Here is a 21,054-nt window from a genome sequence, read left to right as displayed (position 1 = left end):
TAGTTCCTGGTTCAGACGCTCCGACTGTCCATTTGACTGAGGATGATATCCTGATGACAAGCTGACGGTGGCACCTATGAGTCGACAAAACTCCTTCCAGAAAACGGAAATGAATTGTGGACCCCTGTCGGAAACAATGTCATCAGGGAATCCATGGATCCTGAATATGTGATTCATCATGACCTCTGCGGTGACTTTGGCAGAGGGAAGCTTGGTCAATGGGATGAAGTGAGCCATCTTTGAAAATCGATCCACCACTGTTAGGACCGTAGTCTTGCCTCTGGATGAAGGAAATCCTGTCACAAAATCCATTGAAATGTGTGACCAAGGACGTTGGGGAATCGGCAGGGGCTGGAGCAAGCCCATCTTGACTTGTGATGAGGTCTTATTACACGCACACACCGGACAAGCCGCTACGTACTCTGCCACATCTTTCTTCATGGCTGGCCACCAGAAACGTTGTTGTATCCTGAACATTGTCCTTGTTACCCCCGGATGGCACGAAAGCACAGATGAGTGAGCCCAGTGGATGACCTTGGAGTGAAGAGCCTCAGGAACAAACAGCAGATTGTTGGGACACTCGCTAGGTGCTGGATTCTTGACATTCGCCTTTTTTACGTCCGACTCCACTTGCCAGGAAAAGGCTCCGATCACACGGTTAAGTGGAAGGATGGTCTTGGGCTCTACCGCAAGTGGTTCCGGATCATAAAGACGAGACAAAGCATCGGGTTTTTGATTCTGAGACCCGGGACGAAAAGAGAGGGTGAAATTGAACCTACTAAAGAATAGTGTCCACCTGGCCTGACGGGAGTTGAGACGCTTAGCCTTCCTTATATATTCCAGATTCTTGTGATCTGTCCAGACTAAAAACGGCTGCTCTGCACCCTCTAACCAGTGTCTCCATTCCTCGAGGGCAGCTTTTACAGCTAACAGTTCCTTGTTCCCCACGTCGTAATTCCGCTCTGCCGTTGTCAGTTTCCGCGACAGGTAAGCACATGGATGCATCTTGTTGTCTTCTGCAGAACGTTGAGACAGTACTCCTCCAATTCCCTCATTGGAAGCATCAACCTCGACCATAAACTGGCGCTGGGGATCTGGAATGGTGAGTATGGGGGCTGATGTGAATCTCTCTCTGAGACGTTGGAAAGCGAAGTCCGCCTGGGGAGTCCACTTGAAAGGAACCTTAGGAGAAGTCAGAACATGTAGAGGGGCAGCAACAGAACTGAAATTCCTAATAAACTTCCTATAGAAGTTAGCAAACCCTAGAAACTGTTGGACCTTCTTCCTGGAGTCTGGTGTAGGCCACTGGGATACTGCACTGATTTTAGCCGGATCCATTTGCATATGATTAGGTGAGATTATGTATCCTAAGAAGGATACCTCTTTTGTGTGGAACTCACACTTCTCTGCCTTGACATATAACTGATTCTCTAGCAGTTTCTGCAAAACCTGACGGACATGGTTAACATGAGACTTAGTGTCTGGGGAGAAAATCAGAATATCATCCAGATACACAAACACTGAAATATTCAAAAATTCCCGTAAAACCTCATTCACAAGAGCTTGAAACACAGCCGGTGCATTGCATAGTCCAAAGGGCATTACTAGATACTCATAGTGACCACTCTGAGTGTTGAATCCTGTCTTCCACTCATCCCCTTTTCTTATTCTAACCAAGTGATATGCATTTCTTAAATCTAACTTGGTGAATATTTTGGCAGTTTGAAGTAGTTCAAAGGCAGATGTCATGAGTGGCAGAGGATAGCGGTTCTTCACCGTAATGTCATTTAGTGGACTGTAGTCTATGCAAGGTCTCAGAGACCCGTCTTTCTTTCCCACAAAGAAAAATCCCGCTCCGGCTGGAGAAGATGAAGGACGGATAATTCCTGATTTGAGTGAAGAGGAAATGTATTCGTCCATTGCTGCTCTCTCAGGTCTCGAAATCGAATAAAGTTTCCCCTTGGGAATGGGGGCTCCCGGTAAGAGATCAATGGGACAGTCAAAATCTCGGTGAGGAGGTAGCGACATGGCTTTGGATTTGTTAAAGGCTTCCTTTAAATCATGGTAACAGGAAGGTACCTTCTGTAGATCAGGATAGTCGGGGTGATCTATAATGATTTTACGAGAGTCTGTTGGTGCATTAACAGGTTGTGAAAGTTTACACCTGCCCATACAATCCTCTCCCCATTCCTTAATTTTCCCTGAACGCCAGTCAATGTGAGGATTGTGGATCTTTAGCCATGGAAACCCCAAAATAATCGGGTGCTGAGCCGACTCAAAAATATGGAATTGCATGCTCTCGGTATGGTCCTTATTCACAGTAATCTGAATGGGCTCAGTGCAATGGGTGACTGTGAACAACAAGCGGCCGTCTAAGGCACTGGCATTAATAGGATGAGATAGCGGAACAGTCTTTATTTCTAGCTGATTTACTACGCCCCAGTCCATAAGACTTTCGTCAGCCCCTGAGTCTATTAACACACCCTGGTCAATGGTTTGATTGTTAATACAAATGTTTACCTGCGTAACAGGTCGAGGAGGAAAGTCTGCGGGAAACTTGCTCACCAGCGCCCTCCTTTTGACTGGTGAGCACGATCTTTTCCCGGGCATGAAGCGAGTTGATGATCCGACTGGCCGCAGTAGAAACAATAACCCTCCCGTAGACGGCGCTGCCTCTCCTCCAGAGAAAGCCTGGTTCTTCCCAGCTGCATGGGTTCCCCGGAGTCATTCGGAAGTGTAATCCTCTGACGGTGTGGTAACATGGGCTGGACATCCTCGGCTGGCGGCGCGACCCACCAAGATGCATTCTGGGAGCTGGGAATAACGTCTCGGTTGCGTCGACGCTCCCTCTCTCTTTCCCGAAGACGGTTATCGATCCGGATGGCCACGGCGATGAGAGATTCCAGATCCCGGGGTGTCTCCAGTGGAGCCAGCTGGTCTTTTATCGGTTCCGAAAGTCCCGTCATGAAGGCGTCACGAAGAGCCGGAACATTCCATCCGCTGTCCGCTGCTGCTGTGCGAAACTCGATGGCGTAATCAACCACCTGGCGGTTGAGCTGGCGTATATGAAAAAGTTTTCTGCTGGCCTCTGTAGCAGGCGATGAGTGGTCAAAAATACGACTCATAGTCTCTATGAAATCGGTCAATGAGTAACATAGTTCAGTTTCTCTTGACCATTCTGCAGTAGCCCAGGCTGCAGCTCTTCCCGTTAAATGAGACACAATAAACGCCACTTTACCATGGTCCGATGAAAAGGCTCCTGGGTTGTGTTGAAAATGCAGATCGCACTGTACCAAAAAGGCTCTGCAATTAGAAGAATCTCCGGAAAATCTCTCCGGAAGAGCCAGCCGTAAAGGGGAAGAAACAGCCTGACTTGGGAAATCAGCTGGAGCATTGACAGGCAACCTCTCAGTTGTGGATGACGTCACCGGAGGAGCAGTCTGTTGGTGAGTGAAAAAATGATTCATTTGGACAGCCAGTTGTTGCATCTGTGTGGATAATGCTTCCTGAATCCCGGCCTGGCGTCCTCTTAGTTCTTGCATTTCCTGGTTGACTAGGCCCAGCTGTTCCTCGTGATGAAAGATCTTCACGCCCTGTGCTGACAGCGCTGCGTGAAGCGTTCTTGGGTCGGCTGGGTCCATAATGGTCAGTTCGTTCTGTTACGAACTCAGACACTTAGGATGTAGGACCCAATTGCACGACCCGGGAGACAGAGGTAAAGTATTAGTAAGATACTTTATTTTCCAAAATACAGCAATGAACAACAAAAAAGGTAACTATCAAATCTCTAACCGAGATGACAAAAATAGAGGAACAAAATGAAAGCGCTCACGTAGTGAGGAATCAAACTTTACAAGAGTACAAAGAGCATAGACCTGACCATAGCAAGAGACAATACGAACTGACAAAGAACACTTGGGAGACAGGGGAATATAAGCACAGGGTAACTAGACACAGGTGGGACCAATCAGGGGCGGGGCTGACATTGATGAGCACAGGAGACACAGGTGAAAATAATCAGGAAGCCTGGAATGAGAGAAAGCAAACGTAAATAACATGCATCTCTCTAGCATTTCTGTCGGTGCACAACACTTGAACTGTATGGTGGAAGTTTTAACGTGGTTTAGGGCAGCTGGAAGAAACAACTATTCCAAGTATGTACCTATTTATCTTGAGGAAATGAGAACACTTCAGCAACAGCAACCAGAGTCATACAAGTTCTTGCTAGAAGGTGGATTTGTTGCACGGCGGTCTGACGAGCGGAGCTTCAACTGTGTGGCAACTGACCAGGCACTGGAGCAAACAATCAACCATGAGGGCAAGAGTGAAGGTGGAGTTATTGGTCTCACATTAAAGAAAGGGGCTCTCACAAGATGGTTGATGACACGGCATGTGACAACATGAGTATGTGGATGCAATGAAAGATCTTTGTGGCAAAACTGACCAAGGCCCACAAACCCACCAAGAGCATGGATCTTCTGGAACTGATCGAGATGAGACAGACTTAAGAAAAATCATCATCATCAATTGTCGAACAAAACCAAAACCCCTCTGATCTTGATAGTGTTCCTGCAGAGCTTGCAAACATTGTCACTGGTCAAGTTGCCTCTGTGAAGGTGACAAAAGGTTTGTCCTGTTTCCTTAAAGATGCTCAACAACAAAGTCAACTATTCATAGAGCAGCGCCTTGCACAGGAGGACACAAGAACAAAGAGTTTCTGGGAACCAGAGAAAAGAAAATGCTCAGTCACTTTTGCAGATATGAAAGCACCACTATCCAAAAAGAAGTCTGGACAGAATCACATGGACTCAGAGGTCCTTTTCAGGAGACTTTTAGCCGTTTCAAGCCAAAGAGATGTGTCCATGGAAACTGTGTTGTCTCATGAGTTAGCTGCTGTACCACCTGCTTTGTTCTATGATGATGGCAGAATGAGAAAAACCTCGAAGGCTGACCTAGCCAAAAAGTTAGAGTCAATTGTGCCAAGTGAATACCACTTACCTGATGTAAGAGGACCATCTGCATACATCATAGATGGTATGGCATTAATTCAGAGTCTGAATTAATCAGGTTTTCAAACATTCAGCGACCTTGCGGAACGTGTTCTGAAAAGAATATTTTAATTTCTATCAGGAGAGGGAAACATCAGTTGTGTTGCCATGGTTTTTGACCGATATGACCACCCAAACTCCATTAAGCAACAAGAGAGACAAAGACGTGGAGCAGTTGGAGATGCAGGACCAACACATGTGATCTCAGGGCACACTAAAGTGCCAAATTACAGGAGGCACTTGAGTCGCAGTGGAAACAAGGCTTTGCTTTCTGCTTTTGTTTCCAATGACATAACCCGTACTGGTCCATGTAGACTCACAGAAGATCAGACGATCATCTTGGCTGGAGGTTTTGAAGATACAGAAGAAACGCCGGGTTACGTATTGTAACCCTTGTTATATTAACACAGGCGGAGCCCTCTACTGGACTCTATGAATACTACCTTATCATGCAAGCATTCACCTACTGAGATTTATATGGACGTAGCCGGCCCCGGGGCGGGCCTACCTGAATGCGTGCGCATCTCACTTCTGTATAAAAGGAGGCCTCGCCTCCTGACCACCATCCTACACCACTCTTCAGCGAGCGGTATAGGACAGACAGTGCCCCAAGGTAGAGGGCTCCGCCTGTGTTAATATAACAAGGGTTACAATACGTAACCCGGCGTTATATCTCTAACAGGCTCCGCCCTCTACTGGACTCTATGGGTACAGTGGGCGGAGCCCCGATGTATGCGCGCACTGTCGTCCAGCACACCGTTCCACCTCACTGTCCCTGACCGGCTTTAGCAGCCACTGCGCCTCACTCACCTCTCCCTCGGTTGTAACCGTGGAGAAGTCGGGGCTGCGGCCGATAGAGCACACCCTGACGCGCTTGCCTCGCAAAAAAGTGTGTCAAAAAACAGTGCTGAGGACTCCCGTGCGTCTGCCTATAGGCAGACAGGGCCCTGTATGGGTTCACTATGCACTCTCCCTCCTGAGTCCCTAAAGAGCACGGGGAGAACGCAAGTGCCCCCTATGTCCCCCCACTCAGCCACTGACCCTGTGCAGAGTGTGTAGGGACTATAGTATGGAGGGCTCTCCCCCTCCTGCCCCCACGCAGGCGAGGGGAGCCCTCCAGCCCTGTAAGGACCCAAAGCACCCCACATCAGCCCGCGACCCTCCAGGGGTCCGGAGAAATGTAAGGGCATTTACGCCCGGGGAGAGGGTCAGATGCCCACTGACCAACAGCCCCCACCCCTCCTCACAAGTCCTGTGTTGCCCCAGCAAGCACAGATGTTGAGAAAGAGCCAGACATATCCAAGAAATAAAACTTTATGAAGGGGCCTCACGTTGACCAAGACGCCGCCGTGCATATATCCTCCACACTCACACCGCTGAATAAGGCTGTTGATGCAGCCACAGCTCGTGTGGAGTGCGCACGGACCCCCATGGGACAGGCTCTCCCTGCCTGCTTGTAGGCGTGTGCAATGACTTCGCAAAGCCAGCTTGTCAGGCGTTTCTTGGACAGAGCTTTTCCAGTCACCCCGTCCCCAAAGCACACAAACAGCTGTTCAGTGCGTCTCAGGGTAGCTGTGTGCTCTACATAATGTGCTCTACATAATATGCTAACGCGCGCACCGGGCAGAGGAGGTGTAATGTAGCTTCCCTAGCCCCACCATGGGGTGGAAGACTAAAACCCCCCAACTGAATAGCCCTCGACCTGAACGCACTCCTTAGGCTCTTGGGCACAAAGGAGGGGTTCGGTCTGAGTGTCGCCCCACTCTGGTCACCCCGAATCAGTAAACAGCTCGGGTGCACCGACAGAGCGGTTAACTCGGAAACTCTTTTGGCTGACGTTTAAGGCAAGTAGCAACGCTGTCTTCCACGACAGTGCTTTTAGGGAAGAGAGCTCAAGAGGCTCAAAATGTCCCACTGTGGGGCGGAGGCGTGCACTATCGGGCGCAGCCTCCTGCCCCCTGTAAAAACCGCAACATCAGTGGATGAGAAAAGGCTGACCTGCCGTTGAATCCCTCATGACAGGACGAGATGGCTGCTGCATACACTTTTACGGTAGAATGAGCCAGTCCTCTGTCCACCAATAACTGTAATGCTGCGTTCACACCGGACGCGATGCGAATATTCGCTCCTATCGCATCGCTCTAAACGCTCGACTTTCACAGCGGCTGCCAGCTGTGTTTACTCGCATCATTCAAACAAGACGCGCTGGCTCGGGAGCTACAACTACAACAAAATGAACATATTTTACCGTGATTAAATGTGTAAATACTGTAATACACGTTTCTAAATGATGCCGAAGTAACAACATACTGATACCGGTTAGTAAAAACCATGAATTAATGCTTGACAAGTCTGCAGACAAGACGGCAGGCGAAAAACCTTTTAAAATGCTTGTTTTCTGAATGAAGATCGGGTCGACCAGGCTAAGCTAATGTTGTATATGCTTATTCCACACTCATAACAACGGTCTACAGACATAAATAAACCAGCGACTGTATTCGCCATGACACAGACAGTCTGTGGTTTGTACTTGTTTAACTTTTGTCCAGTTTCTGAACAGATATGAGGAGCTGTGAGCTCAGTGTGCTAACTGCTAACAGCTAACGGCTGATGTTGTGTGGTTGAACGTCAGTGACGGCAGGCTGAGATCCTCACCGCTGATTGGCTTCCGCAAGAACGCGTCACGTGAATTTGACGCGCGAGTTGAAAATATTGAACTCTCGCGTTTAACGCGGCACCGTTCAATCGCCTCAATCGCGTGATTCGCGCCGCGTCCACCGCTTCATGCTCGCCGTCGGAGCGAATTCGCGTCTGTCCGCGTCTCTGCATTGACTTTACATGTAATCGCGCCGCCCCCAAACATCGCATCGCGTCCGGTGTGAACGCAGCATAAGAAGGACAAAACAGAGCCTAACTCACAGGATAGGGGCTCTATTTTCCGCTCCTCACACCAATGCTGGAATCTCAGCCACTTTGGCCTGTAACAGGCTGTGGTGGATTCTGCTCTAGCTGCCTGGATAGACTGAATAACGCTGTCAGACAATCCACCCTGTCTTAGCCTGTCCCTCTCAGGAGCCAAGCCTGAAGAGGACGGCCCAGAGTGGGTAACGACCCGATTGCACCCGCCTCTTGAGACATTGCCCCCCAGAACTGGGGGATCGCCCAGGGCTGGCCCACCTTCATCTGCGTCATTTCCGAGTACCACGGAGCCCCGACGTGATCCGGCGCTACCAGAATGACTGCCAGATGCTCTCGCCTCACTCTCCCCAGGAGAGGGAGAATGAGACGCAACGGTGGAAAGGCGTAGAGCAGCTTTCTTGGCCATGGCTCGTGTGCAAACGCGTCCACCCCCAAGGGCGGGTCGTCGCTCAGGGCCATGGAGAACCACAGGGCACAGTGGCTGTTGTGCCGGCTGGCGAACAGATCCACTTCCGCTCTCCCGAACTGGGCCCAGATCTGCTTCACCACCTCCGGGTGAAGCGTCCATTCGCCTGGCAGGGGGCCGCCCCTCGACATGAGGTCAGCCCCCCTGTTCTCCAGTCCCGGGATATGGAGGGCTCTCAGAGATAACAGCACCTCTGATCCCCACAACCACAGCCTCTCCGCTGTGGCCAACAAGGTGGCGGAGCGAACTCCGCCCTGCCTGTTGATATAAGCCACTGTGGTGCTGTTGTCGCTCCTGACCAATACATGTCTCCCCTGAATTAGGGGCATGAAATGCTGGAGGACTAACACTACTGCCCGCAGCTCTAGGAGGTTGCTGTGTCGTGTTTCTGTTAGAGACCAGCGCCCACCTATAGCTCTCTTCAGGCAGGTCCCTCCCCATCCTGTTCTGGATGGAGAACCACCTCTGCAGGCGGCGCATATGCAGTAACCCCAACGGGACCACAACGTGAGCAGCCGCCATGAGACCCAGAGTCTGCATGACAGTTAAAGCTGTCACTGTTGCCCCCTGTCGCAGCCTGTGCACCACCCGGAGAAGGGACGCACGTCTGCTCTCTGACAGGGTGGCACGCAGCACGTCTGCATCGAGCACCACTCCCAAATACAACGCCTGTTGGTGAGGTATGGGGGTGCTCTTTTTCCAATTGATCGCAAAGCCTAATTTGGTTAGGTGTGTGATCAATTGTGCTGTGCAAAACATTGCCTGTTCCCGGGACCCAGCCATGACTATGAGCTCGTCTATGTAAAAGAAAACTCTCATGCCCTGGGCGCGCAGCGGTTGAAGTGCTCTGGCCACACATTTGCTGAATGTGCGTGGGGATAGGGAGTAGCCGAACGGGAGTCTGTTGTACTCGTAGGCTATCCCTTGAAAGGCAAAACGCAGATACTTCCTGTGCTCTGGCACAATCTCCACATGAAAGTATGCGTCTTTCAGGTCGATGGTGGTGAACCAATCGCCCGGCTGCACTAGCCCCATTAACTGTTTGATAGTTAACATGCAAAATTTCTTTTGGGGATTGGTCTCCTAACTTTAATAATGACAGAAAAGTATAAACATACCTTTTGGATTTTTCCTTTCAAATTTCATTTCCACCTAAATTGTATCAGTGTTTATCCTGTTAAGCCCTGAGCCTGTTTTTCAGGTCTCAGGCTCGAAAATGACATTCCCAGAACAAATGACCATATCTTCCCTTCTAAAAGGGTTAAATTAATAATCTTTTTTCTCAAAGTAATGATAAACCTGTGAGTTGGATGTAGAAAAGTCAGAATCAATATAGATGTTTTTTATTTTAAAGAAAATTCAGATTTTACATAGTAAAAAACTGTGAATTATAGTGTCCGTCCAAATATTCTTTTTTTACTTATAGTGAAAACCACCCTTGGATGATGGGTTAGTAGACTAAAAGCTTTAGGAATCCAAAGTACAACATATAATAAGTACCTTGTATCAAGATTGATGCAAAACAAGTGACATTTGACCTTTTTAGAGAGATTTAGCAAAAAGAAACCACTTCTGGGGTCATTTGGGTGGATTTTCCATATCTCTGGCCCCCCTTGCTCAATTTTGATGGTTGACACCTCTTTCTGACCGTTAGAGCCAATATAATCGAAGGGGGAGTCCCTCAAACACACGTTGTGAAGAGAGAAGGTGGGGGCTTCGCGCATGTAATTTTCAATCAGAGTGAACCTATCTCTAGCTTTGACATCTGGAAACGGAAAACCAGTTTTAATGCTTAAGGATTATCAGAAATCATTTCAAAGAGACACAGACACATTAGATTAACCTATGGATTAACTTCAGCAGCGTTTTTATCGTTTTAATGCCATTGAAGACCACTTTGGAGAGACTACAGAGCCAAGGTAAAAATGTTAGCATTTTTAGCTACCTAGCGTCACTTGTTTTGATGTACGTTTTTGCTTATAACGTCGCAAATACGTATAATGTCGGTGTTAATAGATTCTGTGTCACCTCACGATGTGAATCGATGTGTTGGATGTGGTGAAAAGATAAATAATAAGGTTTTGTGAGTGATTTTCGGTGCAGTAAGGTGTTAGCATTTTTCGCTCGTTGCTAATTCAGAGGCTCAGTGTTAGCATTGTGGGTTTTCTTTTGAAAAATAAATTAAAATGATCAGTTAGATGAGTTTCTTCCCGTTACATGGATATAAAACATTCATAGTTTTATTAAATGAACATGCCCTCAGACACTGTTTCCTGCAAGATGTTGCCGCAGTGCCCTGGTACCGGGGTCTCTCGGGCTTAACAGGTTAATTGTATATTTTACAAAGATGGACAAAGGTATTGGTACAAAATGTGCTTTAGTGTATGCTTTGCCTCACCCTGAACATACAGATATAGCACTCCAGATAGGACTCCAGCGTACAGCTTCCTGCCTAACCCCTAGATTCCACCGGGTCCGTCTGCGCCGCGTTGCGGTTTTGGTCCGGCCTCCTCCGGCGTCATACCCTACCAGGTGCGTTTCAGAAGCATTTCAGAAGCGGAGCGTCTTGCCTGCCGGCTCGCAGTTTTTGTTGATTTGGGCATATTTCCTGGACAGGCTACTTTGTACAGACAAAGTTAATAATAACTGTAATATTCCAGTTATAAACGACATGAATCAAAGATGTGTTGCTGTATTTTAGTGGTAAAAAAATGCATTCATCATCATAATTATTCTATATATATAATTTACACAGTGCCTGTAAACCGGAGGAGAACGCTGGCATTTCTCCTCCTACTTGAAAGACTACGGAGGGATAGGGTCTGCAAAATTAGTTTGTGTGTGTGTATATATAGCTCTGAACGTTCCACTTCCTGCCTGCCCGACCTTACGTTACGGCTGCGCCGCGATAAAAATAGGATTCGATCCTAATTTTAGAGGAGCCCTGCGCCGAACCGCTTCTGGGACGCCTCTGAGCCGTAACGCGCCGCGTGTGGTGGAATAGCACCCATTGACTAGAGTGGCCGCGATCTCCGTGAGCACCGCGGCGCAGCCGTAACGTGCCTGTAACGCGCCCGCAACGCGCCGCAGACGGACCCGGTGGAATCTAGGGGTAAGACCTGCCTAAGACCTATGGGCTCAGAACAGTCTCATAATACACACATGCACACAGAAGGATTCACACTTGTATTTCATGATCCGCAAAAGGATTCACACTTGTATTTCCGGATCCACACTTGTGTTTTTCAATGTACACACAAATGTGTTCCGTTTCATATACATGTAAATAAAATCCAAATACAGAAAAAAGTTTTACATATGTATTTTTGATCCTCACATATTTGTTTTCCGTTTAAATCCCCTGAACCTACAAACACAAACCGCTTTCTGTGCATGGATCGCTGTGCATTCGTGTGTGGGTTTTTTGAGACTCCCCTGACGGTGACCCGATTCGTACTTGTAATTTTTTCTATCTATAGCCAATCAGATGTCTCCTCAATTCTAAGCCAATCACATGAGCGCGTCCCCACGAGGGTAGATTTCTTGCGTTCATGACACTTCATATACGCATTTTGCGCTGCAGGGTGGACAGAATTTATTTTACCGGACAAATTTGAAACTTACCGGTCATGTTTCAATAATAATAATAAGAAGAAGAAGAAGAATTGTGTAGCAGAGTTTCCTTTAGCAGGTAATTACCGGACTATGACCGGATGGCTAATAACACGGGAGTAAGGATCATCTCTTTTCCTCTCTCCCTCCCTCTCTCCTGACAGCCCGTCAGTTTCTCATGCAGCTCGCTAAAACTTCACTCGCGTTTATGTCCATATCGATCAGATCCAGCTCTCCTGATCGGCCTTTATAGAGAGCACCGATCAAACTATTAAGAGTGAATATCGGCCGATAATGACCGGCGGGGCTCCCCCCGTTGACAGTTCACTGTCTAGCACTGGCTTCGTAGTGCACTGATCAATTAGGCTAAGCTAACCTGTAGCTGCTCCCTCCACACTCACAACAACTTCATACAGACATAAATAAAGCAGCTGTATTCGCCATACAGGAAACACACATTTAAAACGGTTTTGCCTGCCGTTTTTGTGTACACAAGCATTCATTAATGGTTCGGAAAGTGGCAATGCACTGAGAGTGGAGGTGTCCTGAGATTAGCGCCTGCAGACAGGCTCCATGGACCTGTCAGCTCCGGACAGCGCAAAATGCGTACATGAAGCGCTACGTCATGAACGCAAGAAATCTACCCTCGTGGGGGCGCGCTCATGTGATTGGCTTAGAATTGAGGAGACATCTGATTGGCTATAGATAGAAAAAATTACAAGTACGAATCGGGTGACCGTCAGGGGAGTCTCAAAAAACCCACACACGAATGCACAGCGATCCATGCACAGAAAGCGGTTTGTGTTTGCAGGTTCAGGGGATTTAAACGGAAAACAAATATGTGAGGATCAAAAATACATATGTAAAACTTTTTTCTGTATTTGGATTTTATTTACATGTATATGAAACGGAACACATTTGTGTGTACATTGAAAAACACAAGTGTGGATCCGGAAATACAAGTGTGAATCCTTTTGCGTATCATGAAATACAAGTGTGAATCCTTCTGTGTGCATGTGTGTATTATGAGACTGTTCTGAGCCCATAAAGACCAGCATCTGGGGATGTTAAGCCCTCCCACTATTTTCCAAGAGGGCGTTGCCAGATTTTCAATTTCAGGATTTAACCAGGAGATGGCGCTTCATTCACAAATACAGAAAGACAACTTTTCATGTGAATCCTTCTGTGTGCATGTGTGTATTATGAGACTGTTCTGAGCCCATAAAGACCAGCATCTGGGGATGTTAAGCCCTCCCACTATTTTCCAAGAGGGCGTTGCCAGATTTTCAATTTCAGGATTTAACCAGGAGATGGTGCTTCATTCACAAATACAGAAAGACAACTTTTCATGGACTTTCAGTTGTGTTTAGAAGAGCATTTGAACACATCAATATTTTAGATCAAATAAAGTATATCTAATCTTGTAATTCAATAATATATAGTCTTTATACATTAAATAATCATAATAATAATGTAAATGTTTATTACACTTCTTTATTTGTCATGCGGTCTACCTACGCTGTAAAATGTATTATCTCTTCGATTTACACACGGCATCTATTGCACTTCTGTCCATCCTGAGAGGGATCCCTCCTCTGTTGCTCCCCCGAGGTTTCTCCCATTTTTCCCTTTGAAATGTGGGTTTTTCTCTGGAAGTTTTTCCTTGATGTGAGGGTCTAAGGACAGAGGGTGTCGTTTTCTCATACTGATATTCTGAACAAACTGTGCTGTTGTATTTGCTGTAAAGTGTCTTTACTGTAGGGTATTTTTATTATATGTACAGCACTTTGGCTCGACCAAAAATCGTTTAAAAATGTGCTATACAAATAAAACTTGATTTGATTTGATGCTCATACTTTTACCTTTACAATCGTTTGCTGTATAAACCAAAGTTGGTGACATTCTGATCCTTATTTCCAGATATACACGTGATAAGGTTGACATGGCCCCCTTCAGAGGAGCCTACATTTTCACTATTTTCGGTTATGGGAAGGTTCCATACATCAACCAATATTTTATATTTTGCAGTAAAATATTTGTATACAACAATCCGTTTCATATATTACAGATATTAAAGTAATGAAAAAACATGGTTGTGCTTTGTTCTACCTCGGGTAGGGGTATCTCGATAACTAAAGCCTTTTTGGGGGGTTTGTTCCTCTACTAAAAGTCTGGTCCTTCATGAGAGACTCAAAAACAGAATGATTGTGGGGCAGGACCAGGACAGAGCACAACATATGTTTATGTGCGTATATGTGATATATTTATTCGTTTTATGTGGAAATGCACTGCGAGGATTGCTTTTTTAAATTTCGTTGTACCTGGTGCGATGACAATAAAGGAATTATATTCTGTTCTATTGTACAGATTGTTTCCTATCAATAGTACCTTTGAATCTGCCACAAATAGTTCATTTTACAAGGTGGTAGACTTGAAATGGCGTCCATAATGCACACAAATGTGAGCAAAGGAGCCAATACATAGTTAACATAGATGCTGTTGTATATTAGGCATCAGTGTGTGTTCTCCTTGTAGGACATCAGTATTATAGCTTTTTGTTGTTCTATTAGTATCAACGTTAGTATCAAAATACTAAAATTACCCACCCTACTGCTTGGTTGCTAAGTGGTTAGCGCCCCTAGTTACCACTTTCCTCCCATCATGCATCACGTCTAGGAGACCAAAGGAGGTAACCTGGGAACGAAAACCCTCTAATATCACTTTTAAAAGACTGAAAATCAACTTTGTATTTATTCAAATGCAGAGAAGAAACACACATTCATAGCAGACGTCAACCGCGAACGTGAGACTACGACGCCAAACTAATTTCTACACGGCTAACGTAACATAACATTGAAGGAGCTAGCTTTGTTGCTAACAGTATGCTAGCTACGGTTATTTCAGGGACCTACTAACGTTACTACAACTTTATCAAGTTAATATTGGTCGATTATTTACCTAAATGTCATATATAGCTAGCGAGTAAACCTGTTAACTCAATGCATAGTTAGCTAAGATAGCAAATATATCGAGGGCAGTTTATACGTACTTCTAGTTGATCTAACTTGGAGTTACAACCTGTTTCTAGGTTGTATGGATGCTATTAAGAGCCTATTTCGGTGAGTGAATCATAATAAAGAAGAATGGAGAAGGAACAGCACAACACTGTCGTCTTCAATGTCTCGAAGAGAGAGCTGTTTACTACGAATAATGGATACAAAACCATGCAAAAAAGACTAAGAGCTCAATGGAAAATCCAAAGGTAATGTTGCTTGTTTATCAATAACCATCTCTGTTGTCTTGGGCTACTGGCTTTGGCTTAATATATAAAAAAATGAATTGTATTGCAATAATCTTGAGAAAAACACTCAGTAGTGAAATAAATGCTGTCACCCCCAGTTTGAAGGAAGAACTGTCTCTGGAGAAGCTGAAGGGCGTCAAACTGTGGATAACTGCAGGTCCCAGGGAGAAGTTCACAGCATCAGAGGTACCGAAAGAGAGAACAACTATCATAGGTGTTTTAAAGGGAAAACAAACATGTTGGCGTGGGAGATGGGAAGCCACAATCACCTCATCATTGACATTTTGTACACTCATTTTATTTCCTGCACACATAGGCATGTGTTCAGAGTGTTGTCCCATTTCCTTTCAGCTGGAGGTGCTGAAACACTACCTGGACGCAGGAGGAAACGTCCTGGTCATGCTCGGTGAAGGAGGAGAAATGAAATATGACACCAACATCAACTTTCTTCTGGAGGAGTTTGGGATAATGGTCAACAATGGTGCATATTTAAATGTGTTGAAATGACATCATTTATGCAGTTATGGGTACTTTTGTTTGAATTGATTTTCATTCTGTGGTATCTGTTTTCTCTTCATCACTGCTGCAGATGCTGTTGTGAGGAATGTGTATTACAAATACTTCCACCCTAAGGAGGCGCTTGTGTCCAATGGTGTACTGAACAGGTTTGTTGAAACAAATCAGTGATTTTTTGTTGCGTGTTTGTTGTATGTTTATATGTTTTCAAACTTAGTTGTACTAAATGTACTAAATGTACTAAAAAAGTAGTTTGTAGTATTTAAAGTGTGGTTGTATGACGTAAATATCCTCAAATCACGCATCACGTCTAGGAGGTTTTATGAGGTAACTTGTGTAATGCTAACCTTTTAAATTAAGATCTCAACAGGCACACCAACCGCTATTCACTGAAGGAAATACACTTGATTATGGATGAGTACCTCGTACAACCCCACTTTGAAACGTCCAATTCTTCCCTTTTAGATAGTTTTGAATCACAAAAGTCATAATTGTCTTTTTTCTTGTTTAGAGAGATCAGTCGAGCTGCTGGAAAAGTGGTCACAGGCAGCATCGAAGATGAAAAAGTTGGAAACAATGCACAGTAAATTATTTACTTACTATCTTTTACAATAAAACACATTTGAGTGTTTTTGAAGGGGGGTTTGAACACAGACTTTTCTGTCTTTAATTGTGCAGGGCTCTCACATTTGTGTATCCGTACGGAGCCACACTGAGCGTGATAAAGCCTGCTGTGGCTCTGCTCTCAACGGGCTCCGTCTGCTTCCCCCTCAACAGACCCGTCCTGGCCTTCCATCAAGGAAAGGTAGATTTCACACTCCTTCCCAGACCTTAAAGCATTATGTACACTTGTGAGATGATGTTAAAAGATGTCTCGTGTCTTATTCAGGAGGCTGGCAAACTGGTAGTGTTGGGTTCCTGCCACATGTTCAGTGACCAGTACATAGACAAAGAGGAGAACAGTAAAATCATGGTGAGTTTAGTAGACATTTTAATATAATTTGTGTCATGTAACAAATTAGAAGGGTCTCTTTGTGGACCTGTCAAATATTTCTGACAATATCCTGTCTTACTTTCCTTCCAGGATGTCTTGCTCCAGTTGCTCATGGCCGATAATATTCAGCTAAATCAGATCGATGCAGAAGACCCAGAGGTGAGGAAGTACATTATACTTGACAAGAGAATGGCCTCACTTGTATTGTCTTTTATTAAAATAAGCCATCCATGTTGTCCCCTAGATCACAGATTACACCATGTTGCCGGACACAGGGTGTTTGTCAGATCAGCTCAGAGTGTGTTTACAGGAGGGCGATGAAAACCCCCGGGACTTCACCTCGCTCTTTGATATGTCTTTGTTCAATTTGTCAACTGACACCTTACCCCAAGTCATCAGGTGAGAATGCAAAATACACAAAAGAAGGCAGTCCTAGTTTTGCTATTCATTACCTTCACAGCTTAAGAGAATGTTAATGTTTTCCGCAGTGCCTACAAGCAACTTAATGTCAAAGACGAGCCTCTTCAGCTGATCACGCCGCAGTTTGAGACGCCGCTGCCTCAGCTCCAACCCGCTGTGAGTTTTAGTCCTGCTGATTTGGTGCATAGGATATATTTTTTCCATACATGCAGGTCAATTCTTAAGTCATATACGACTGAAAAATTAAAAGGAGGCATGTCGAGTGGCACAGGAATGAGTCAGCATTGTAGCCCTTCCAGTTCCCTCGCTAAAAGTTGATTATCAAGTGGGTTATTGATTTGAAGCTGACATTTGAATGAGACTGGTAAAATGCCATTATACCGATGATTAGCCGCCTTTAGCTTGGCGATGGTGACAAAGCCATGCTGTGATGTAGTTGTTTGTATTCTAACTTTTTACTTATGGCGATTGCATTTATTCTTCTAAAAATATAAAAGTGGCGTTAAAACAATTATCTGCAAAATTACAAAAGCAAATGGAAAAATCCCATTGCTTTTTGTGGTTGGAACTTGTGCAATGCCAACTTCTTGTTCGGTCAACAAAAGTGTTAACACTGCACCGCTATATTATGCTATAATGTAATGCTAATTTTAGATCATAATGTAGTTCTACTAGACCAGATTGATATGCTTTAATGCTCATTAAACACATTCTTCTCATACCTTCTCTTAATGTATTCCCCCTTTGTCTAAAATGCTAGTTTTGACATCACAATCTTAAAGGGGACCTATCATGCAAAATGCACTTTTGTACGTCTTTTCTACATGAACATGTGTCCCCGGTGTTCCAGGGAACTCACCAAGTGTCAGAAAACACAACCCTCTCTATTTTCCTCCATACCCAAATCTCTAAAAAAGGGGCTGCAACGGATCTGATAAAAACTGATCCAGATTTGAACACTGTCCTGACGTCAGGACGGTGGCGCTACGGCTATTGGGCCAACTCCACCAATCAGGAGGAGACAGCCACGGCCATTGCCGTTCGAAAGCGCTGTAGTACATAAGCCAGGCCTGTAGGTGGTGCTGTTCTCACAGAATCAGCCCTTGCAAAAACAGGGCTACAATAGTGCAAATTGAGCAAAATGAGGCATGGCTAAAATGCATGATCTGTTTGGTATTTTGAAAAGAAAAAGTATAAATATGCCTTATATAGGTATGGTCCTACACTATATTATTCAAATATAGCATGATAGGTCCACTTTAAGGTGCAAAGTTTGTTTAAAGGCACAGTCACTGAATATGGTCTGTTTGCATTGCGTTCTTTCATAGCACCTAAACCTGCTTTAATAAAACAATAATTGGATATCTCACTGTTTAGAATAGGTGTCTTTCAAGGGAAATTAAATGTTATGAGTTCCACAATGGGTGTGTTTTCTTGTCCTCCAGGTCTTTCCACCTGCCTTAAGCGACTTGCCTCCCCCGATGCTTGACCTGTTCGACTTGGATGAAACATTCTCTTCGGAGAAAGTGCGCCTAGCACAGCTCACCAATAAATGTAAGTTATTTACTCCAATTAAAAACAGGACTGTTACATTCATCAGGTATCAGGGTGTCCGCGGGGTCTTGAAAAGTATTAAAAGTTGATAAATCAAGTTAGCGAAAATTAAGGCTATTAAAAAGTATTAAACGGCATTTTCCAAGGTATTACATTTTGTAGCTTGTTTTCTATAAGTATATAAATGGTCCAAAGAGGTTGTATTCTACAGTGTGCCTGAATGTAATCATTGCGTAGGTGTGTAGTGTGATTCTGTGTAGTTTATTTATGGCATCCCGTTGGATTTGACGTCATCTGAACAGGACATCGCACGCTCACTGCTTGATAGCGCGCGAAGGTCCGTTTACGCCGGTTGTTAAACAACATCGTTATGGGGAAATGCAAGTCTGCGTCCAAATGGTTGGAAGATAAGGAGGAAGGACAATCAATACTGTATATAGTCAATGTGAGGTAAAGTGTGTCGCCAAGGTAACCGGTTAAAACTCCAAGTAGCGATGAGGTCTTAAAATGTATGGAAAGGGTCTTAAAGGTATTAAATTTGACTTCAGGACTCCTGCATATACCCTGGGTATTAACAGATTCTGTTTACAGGTACGGATGATGACCTGGAATTCTATGTGCGGAAATGCGGGGAAATTCTGGGGGTGACTCCAAAGCTGGATAAAGAGCAGAGGGATGCCAAGCACATCCTGGAACACATTTTCTTCCAGGTGGTAGAGTTCAAGAAACTCAATCAGGTGAGAACTTAACAACTCTTACACAAAAGTATATGCTCTGAAAGCGATGGTCTAACAATGAATTTCCCTCTTTCAGGAGCATGATGCCGACACAGACACGCCTTTCACTCCGTTGTGATTGGATTCAAGATATTCCATCTCTGCCTTTCAACACCCTGTCACATGACCAAGCTGATGAGTTCATGTAGTTCAGGAAAAAAGGGGGACCATAACTGTAGTAGTGGACTATCAACTAGCTACAGATGTGTTTAAGATATTGTATAAAGATATTTTTATAACTTTCCATTGCATTTCATTTTGAAAAAAAACACTTTGAAGCAAATAAAAGTCATGGATACATTTATTCAATTATAACCTTTAAAAACATCGTAAATAAGGCACAGGGCTCTCATAAATCCCCACACATGGATCCTGTAAAAGAAAGAATTTGAAGAGTTGAACATGGATTTGCAGATTTTGCTGATGAATATTAAAAGTTATTCAAACTGAGCATCTTACCTTCACATGACAGGTTTTTAAATTCCACTTTGATGAATCCTCAATGGAGCAGAAGAGACAGCCATGTGCAGATAAAAACTAAGTGTGTGTTCACTGAAGGACTTTGTGGGCCACATCAGGGGGAAACATCGGCTCCTGAATGTTGCATTTGGGGTTTTGGACTCCATGTTGCCTCCAGAGCACTGGACTCCATGAAGGGTCTCGGACTATTGATTTCAGATGTAATACCGGACACATCCCAGGACATTCGAGAGACAGTGAGGTCACTGTACGACTGGTCCAACACAGCAGGCTGTTTCTTCTTCAGAAGCAGCTCGTAGGGAGTGGAGGACTTTCCCTGCAGAGGCACGGCCAGGTAACAGCGGTCAGATTCTTGAGCGTTGGTCGGAGCCAGAGAGGGAGAAATGGGGTCCGAGGAGAGGCAGAGAGAAGCCAGGATGGACAGTCGGGGGTCAGATCCGTCAGCCAGTGTGTCGTTTGATGCCCTCGACGTTGGAAGATCCAGCGACAAAGCAGACAGCCCACTCTGTTCCCCCAAAAACTCCCTGTCAAGCTCCAGTGGAGATGGACACTCGAAGCTTTTCATATCTTGGAGGAAATGTTAGGTTTGATTTAGAATCTCATCATCTGATCAGAATGTATCTTGAGAATAAAAAGCAGTTTTCTTACCTTTGATGACAGAAGCTTCTTCCATTGTTTCCTTGGGCCAGTGAGTGTCAACTGAGCTCCAGGTGGGTTTTAAACTGGAGGCAGCTTGTTAATTGGCCCAGCTGGAGACTTAACAGGTCATCAGTCTGCAGGAGGGGGGAGGAGGGCATACAGATGGGTGCAGATACATTTAACACTGATCCTCTGCAATGTGTAGCAGAAATGCAGCTTTCTTTCCTCTGATATAAACTCTACATGCTCCTCAGACCTCACCACAGGCATGTATGCATCAGTTTAAGTTCCTCAAAAAATGCCAGAAATCTCAGAGGGAGGAATGCGAG

General features: G+C 45.1%; 3 protein-coding genes across 5 annotated transcripts in view; 2 read left to right on the top strand and 1 right to left on the bottom strand.

Moving 5' to 3' along the window:
* Window positions 1-21,054, top strand: part of LOC117475663 (nuclear factor 7, brain-like) — an 863,632-nt gene that overhangs the window by 52,791 nt on the left and 789,787 nt on the right. The gene's annotated exons all lie outside the window — the stretch shown is intronic.
* On the top strand, window positions 14,694-19,849 carry ift52 (intraflagellar transport 52 homolog (Chlamydomonas)). 3 transcript variants are annotated; one of them, XM_034121991.1, is made up of 14 exons: window positions 14,694-14,734; window positions 15,134-15,307; window positions 15,445-15,532; window positions 15,698-15,827; window positions 15,936-16,011; window positions 16,374-16,445; window positions 16,541-16,667; window positions 16,752-16,835; window positions 16,947-17,015; window positions 17,101-17,255; window positions 17,345-17,432; window positions 18,722-18,830; window positions 19,422-19,567; window positions 19,644-19,849. In XM_034121991.1, the coding sequence occupies exons 2-14, from the start codon at window positions 15,189-15,191 to the stop codon at window positions 19,683-19,685; spliced, it is 1,305 nt and encodes a 434-aa protein (XP_033977882.1). In that variant the 5' UTR covers window positions 14,694-14,734; window positions 15,134-15,188; the 3' UTR covers window positions 19,686-19,849. The 3 variants fall into 3 exon arrangements, with proteins under 3 accessions (XP_033977882.1, XP_033977883.1, XP_033977884.1); XM_034121992.1 differs by lacking the exon at window positions 14,694-14,734 and adding an exon at window positions 14,746-14,848; XM_034121993.1 differs by lacking the exons at window positions 14,694-14,734; window positions 15,134-15,307; window positions 15,445-15,532; window positions 15,698-15,827 and having other exon boundaries at window positions 16,223-16,445.
* Window positions 19,890-20,859, bottom strand: si:ch73-303b9.1. The gene is made up of 3 exons (XM_034122003.1): window positions 20,735-20,859; window positions 20,066-20,653; window positions 19,890-19,978 (listed from the first exon to the last, which is right to left on the bottom strand). Exons 1-2 carry the CDS (start codon window positions 20,757-20,759, stop codon window positions 20,181-20,183), a joined length of 498 nt encoding a protein of 165 aa, XP_033977894.1. The 5' UTR covers window positions 20,760-20,859; the 3' UTR covers window positions 19,890-19,978; window positions 20,066-20,180.

Source organism: Trematomus bernacchii, unplaced genomic scaffold (genome assembly GCF_902827165.1).
Source record: "Trematomus bernacchii unplaced genomic scaffold, fTreBer1.1, whole genome shotgun sequence".
Taxonomy (NCBI): Eukaryota; Metazoa; Chordata; class Actinopteri; order Perciformes; family Nototheniidae; genus Trematomus; species Trematomus bernacchii.
This window is presented reverse-complemented; position numbering and strand designations above follow the sequence as displayed.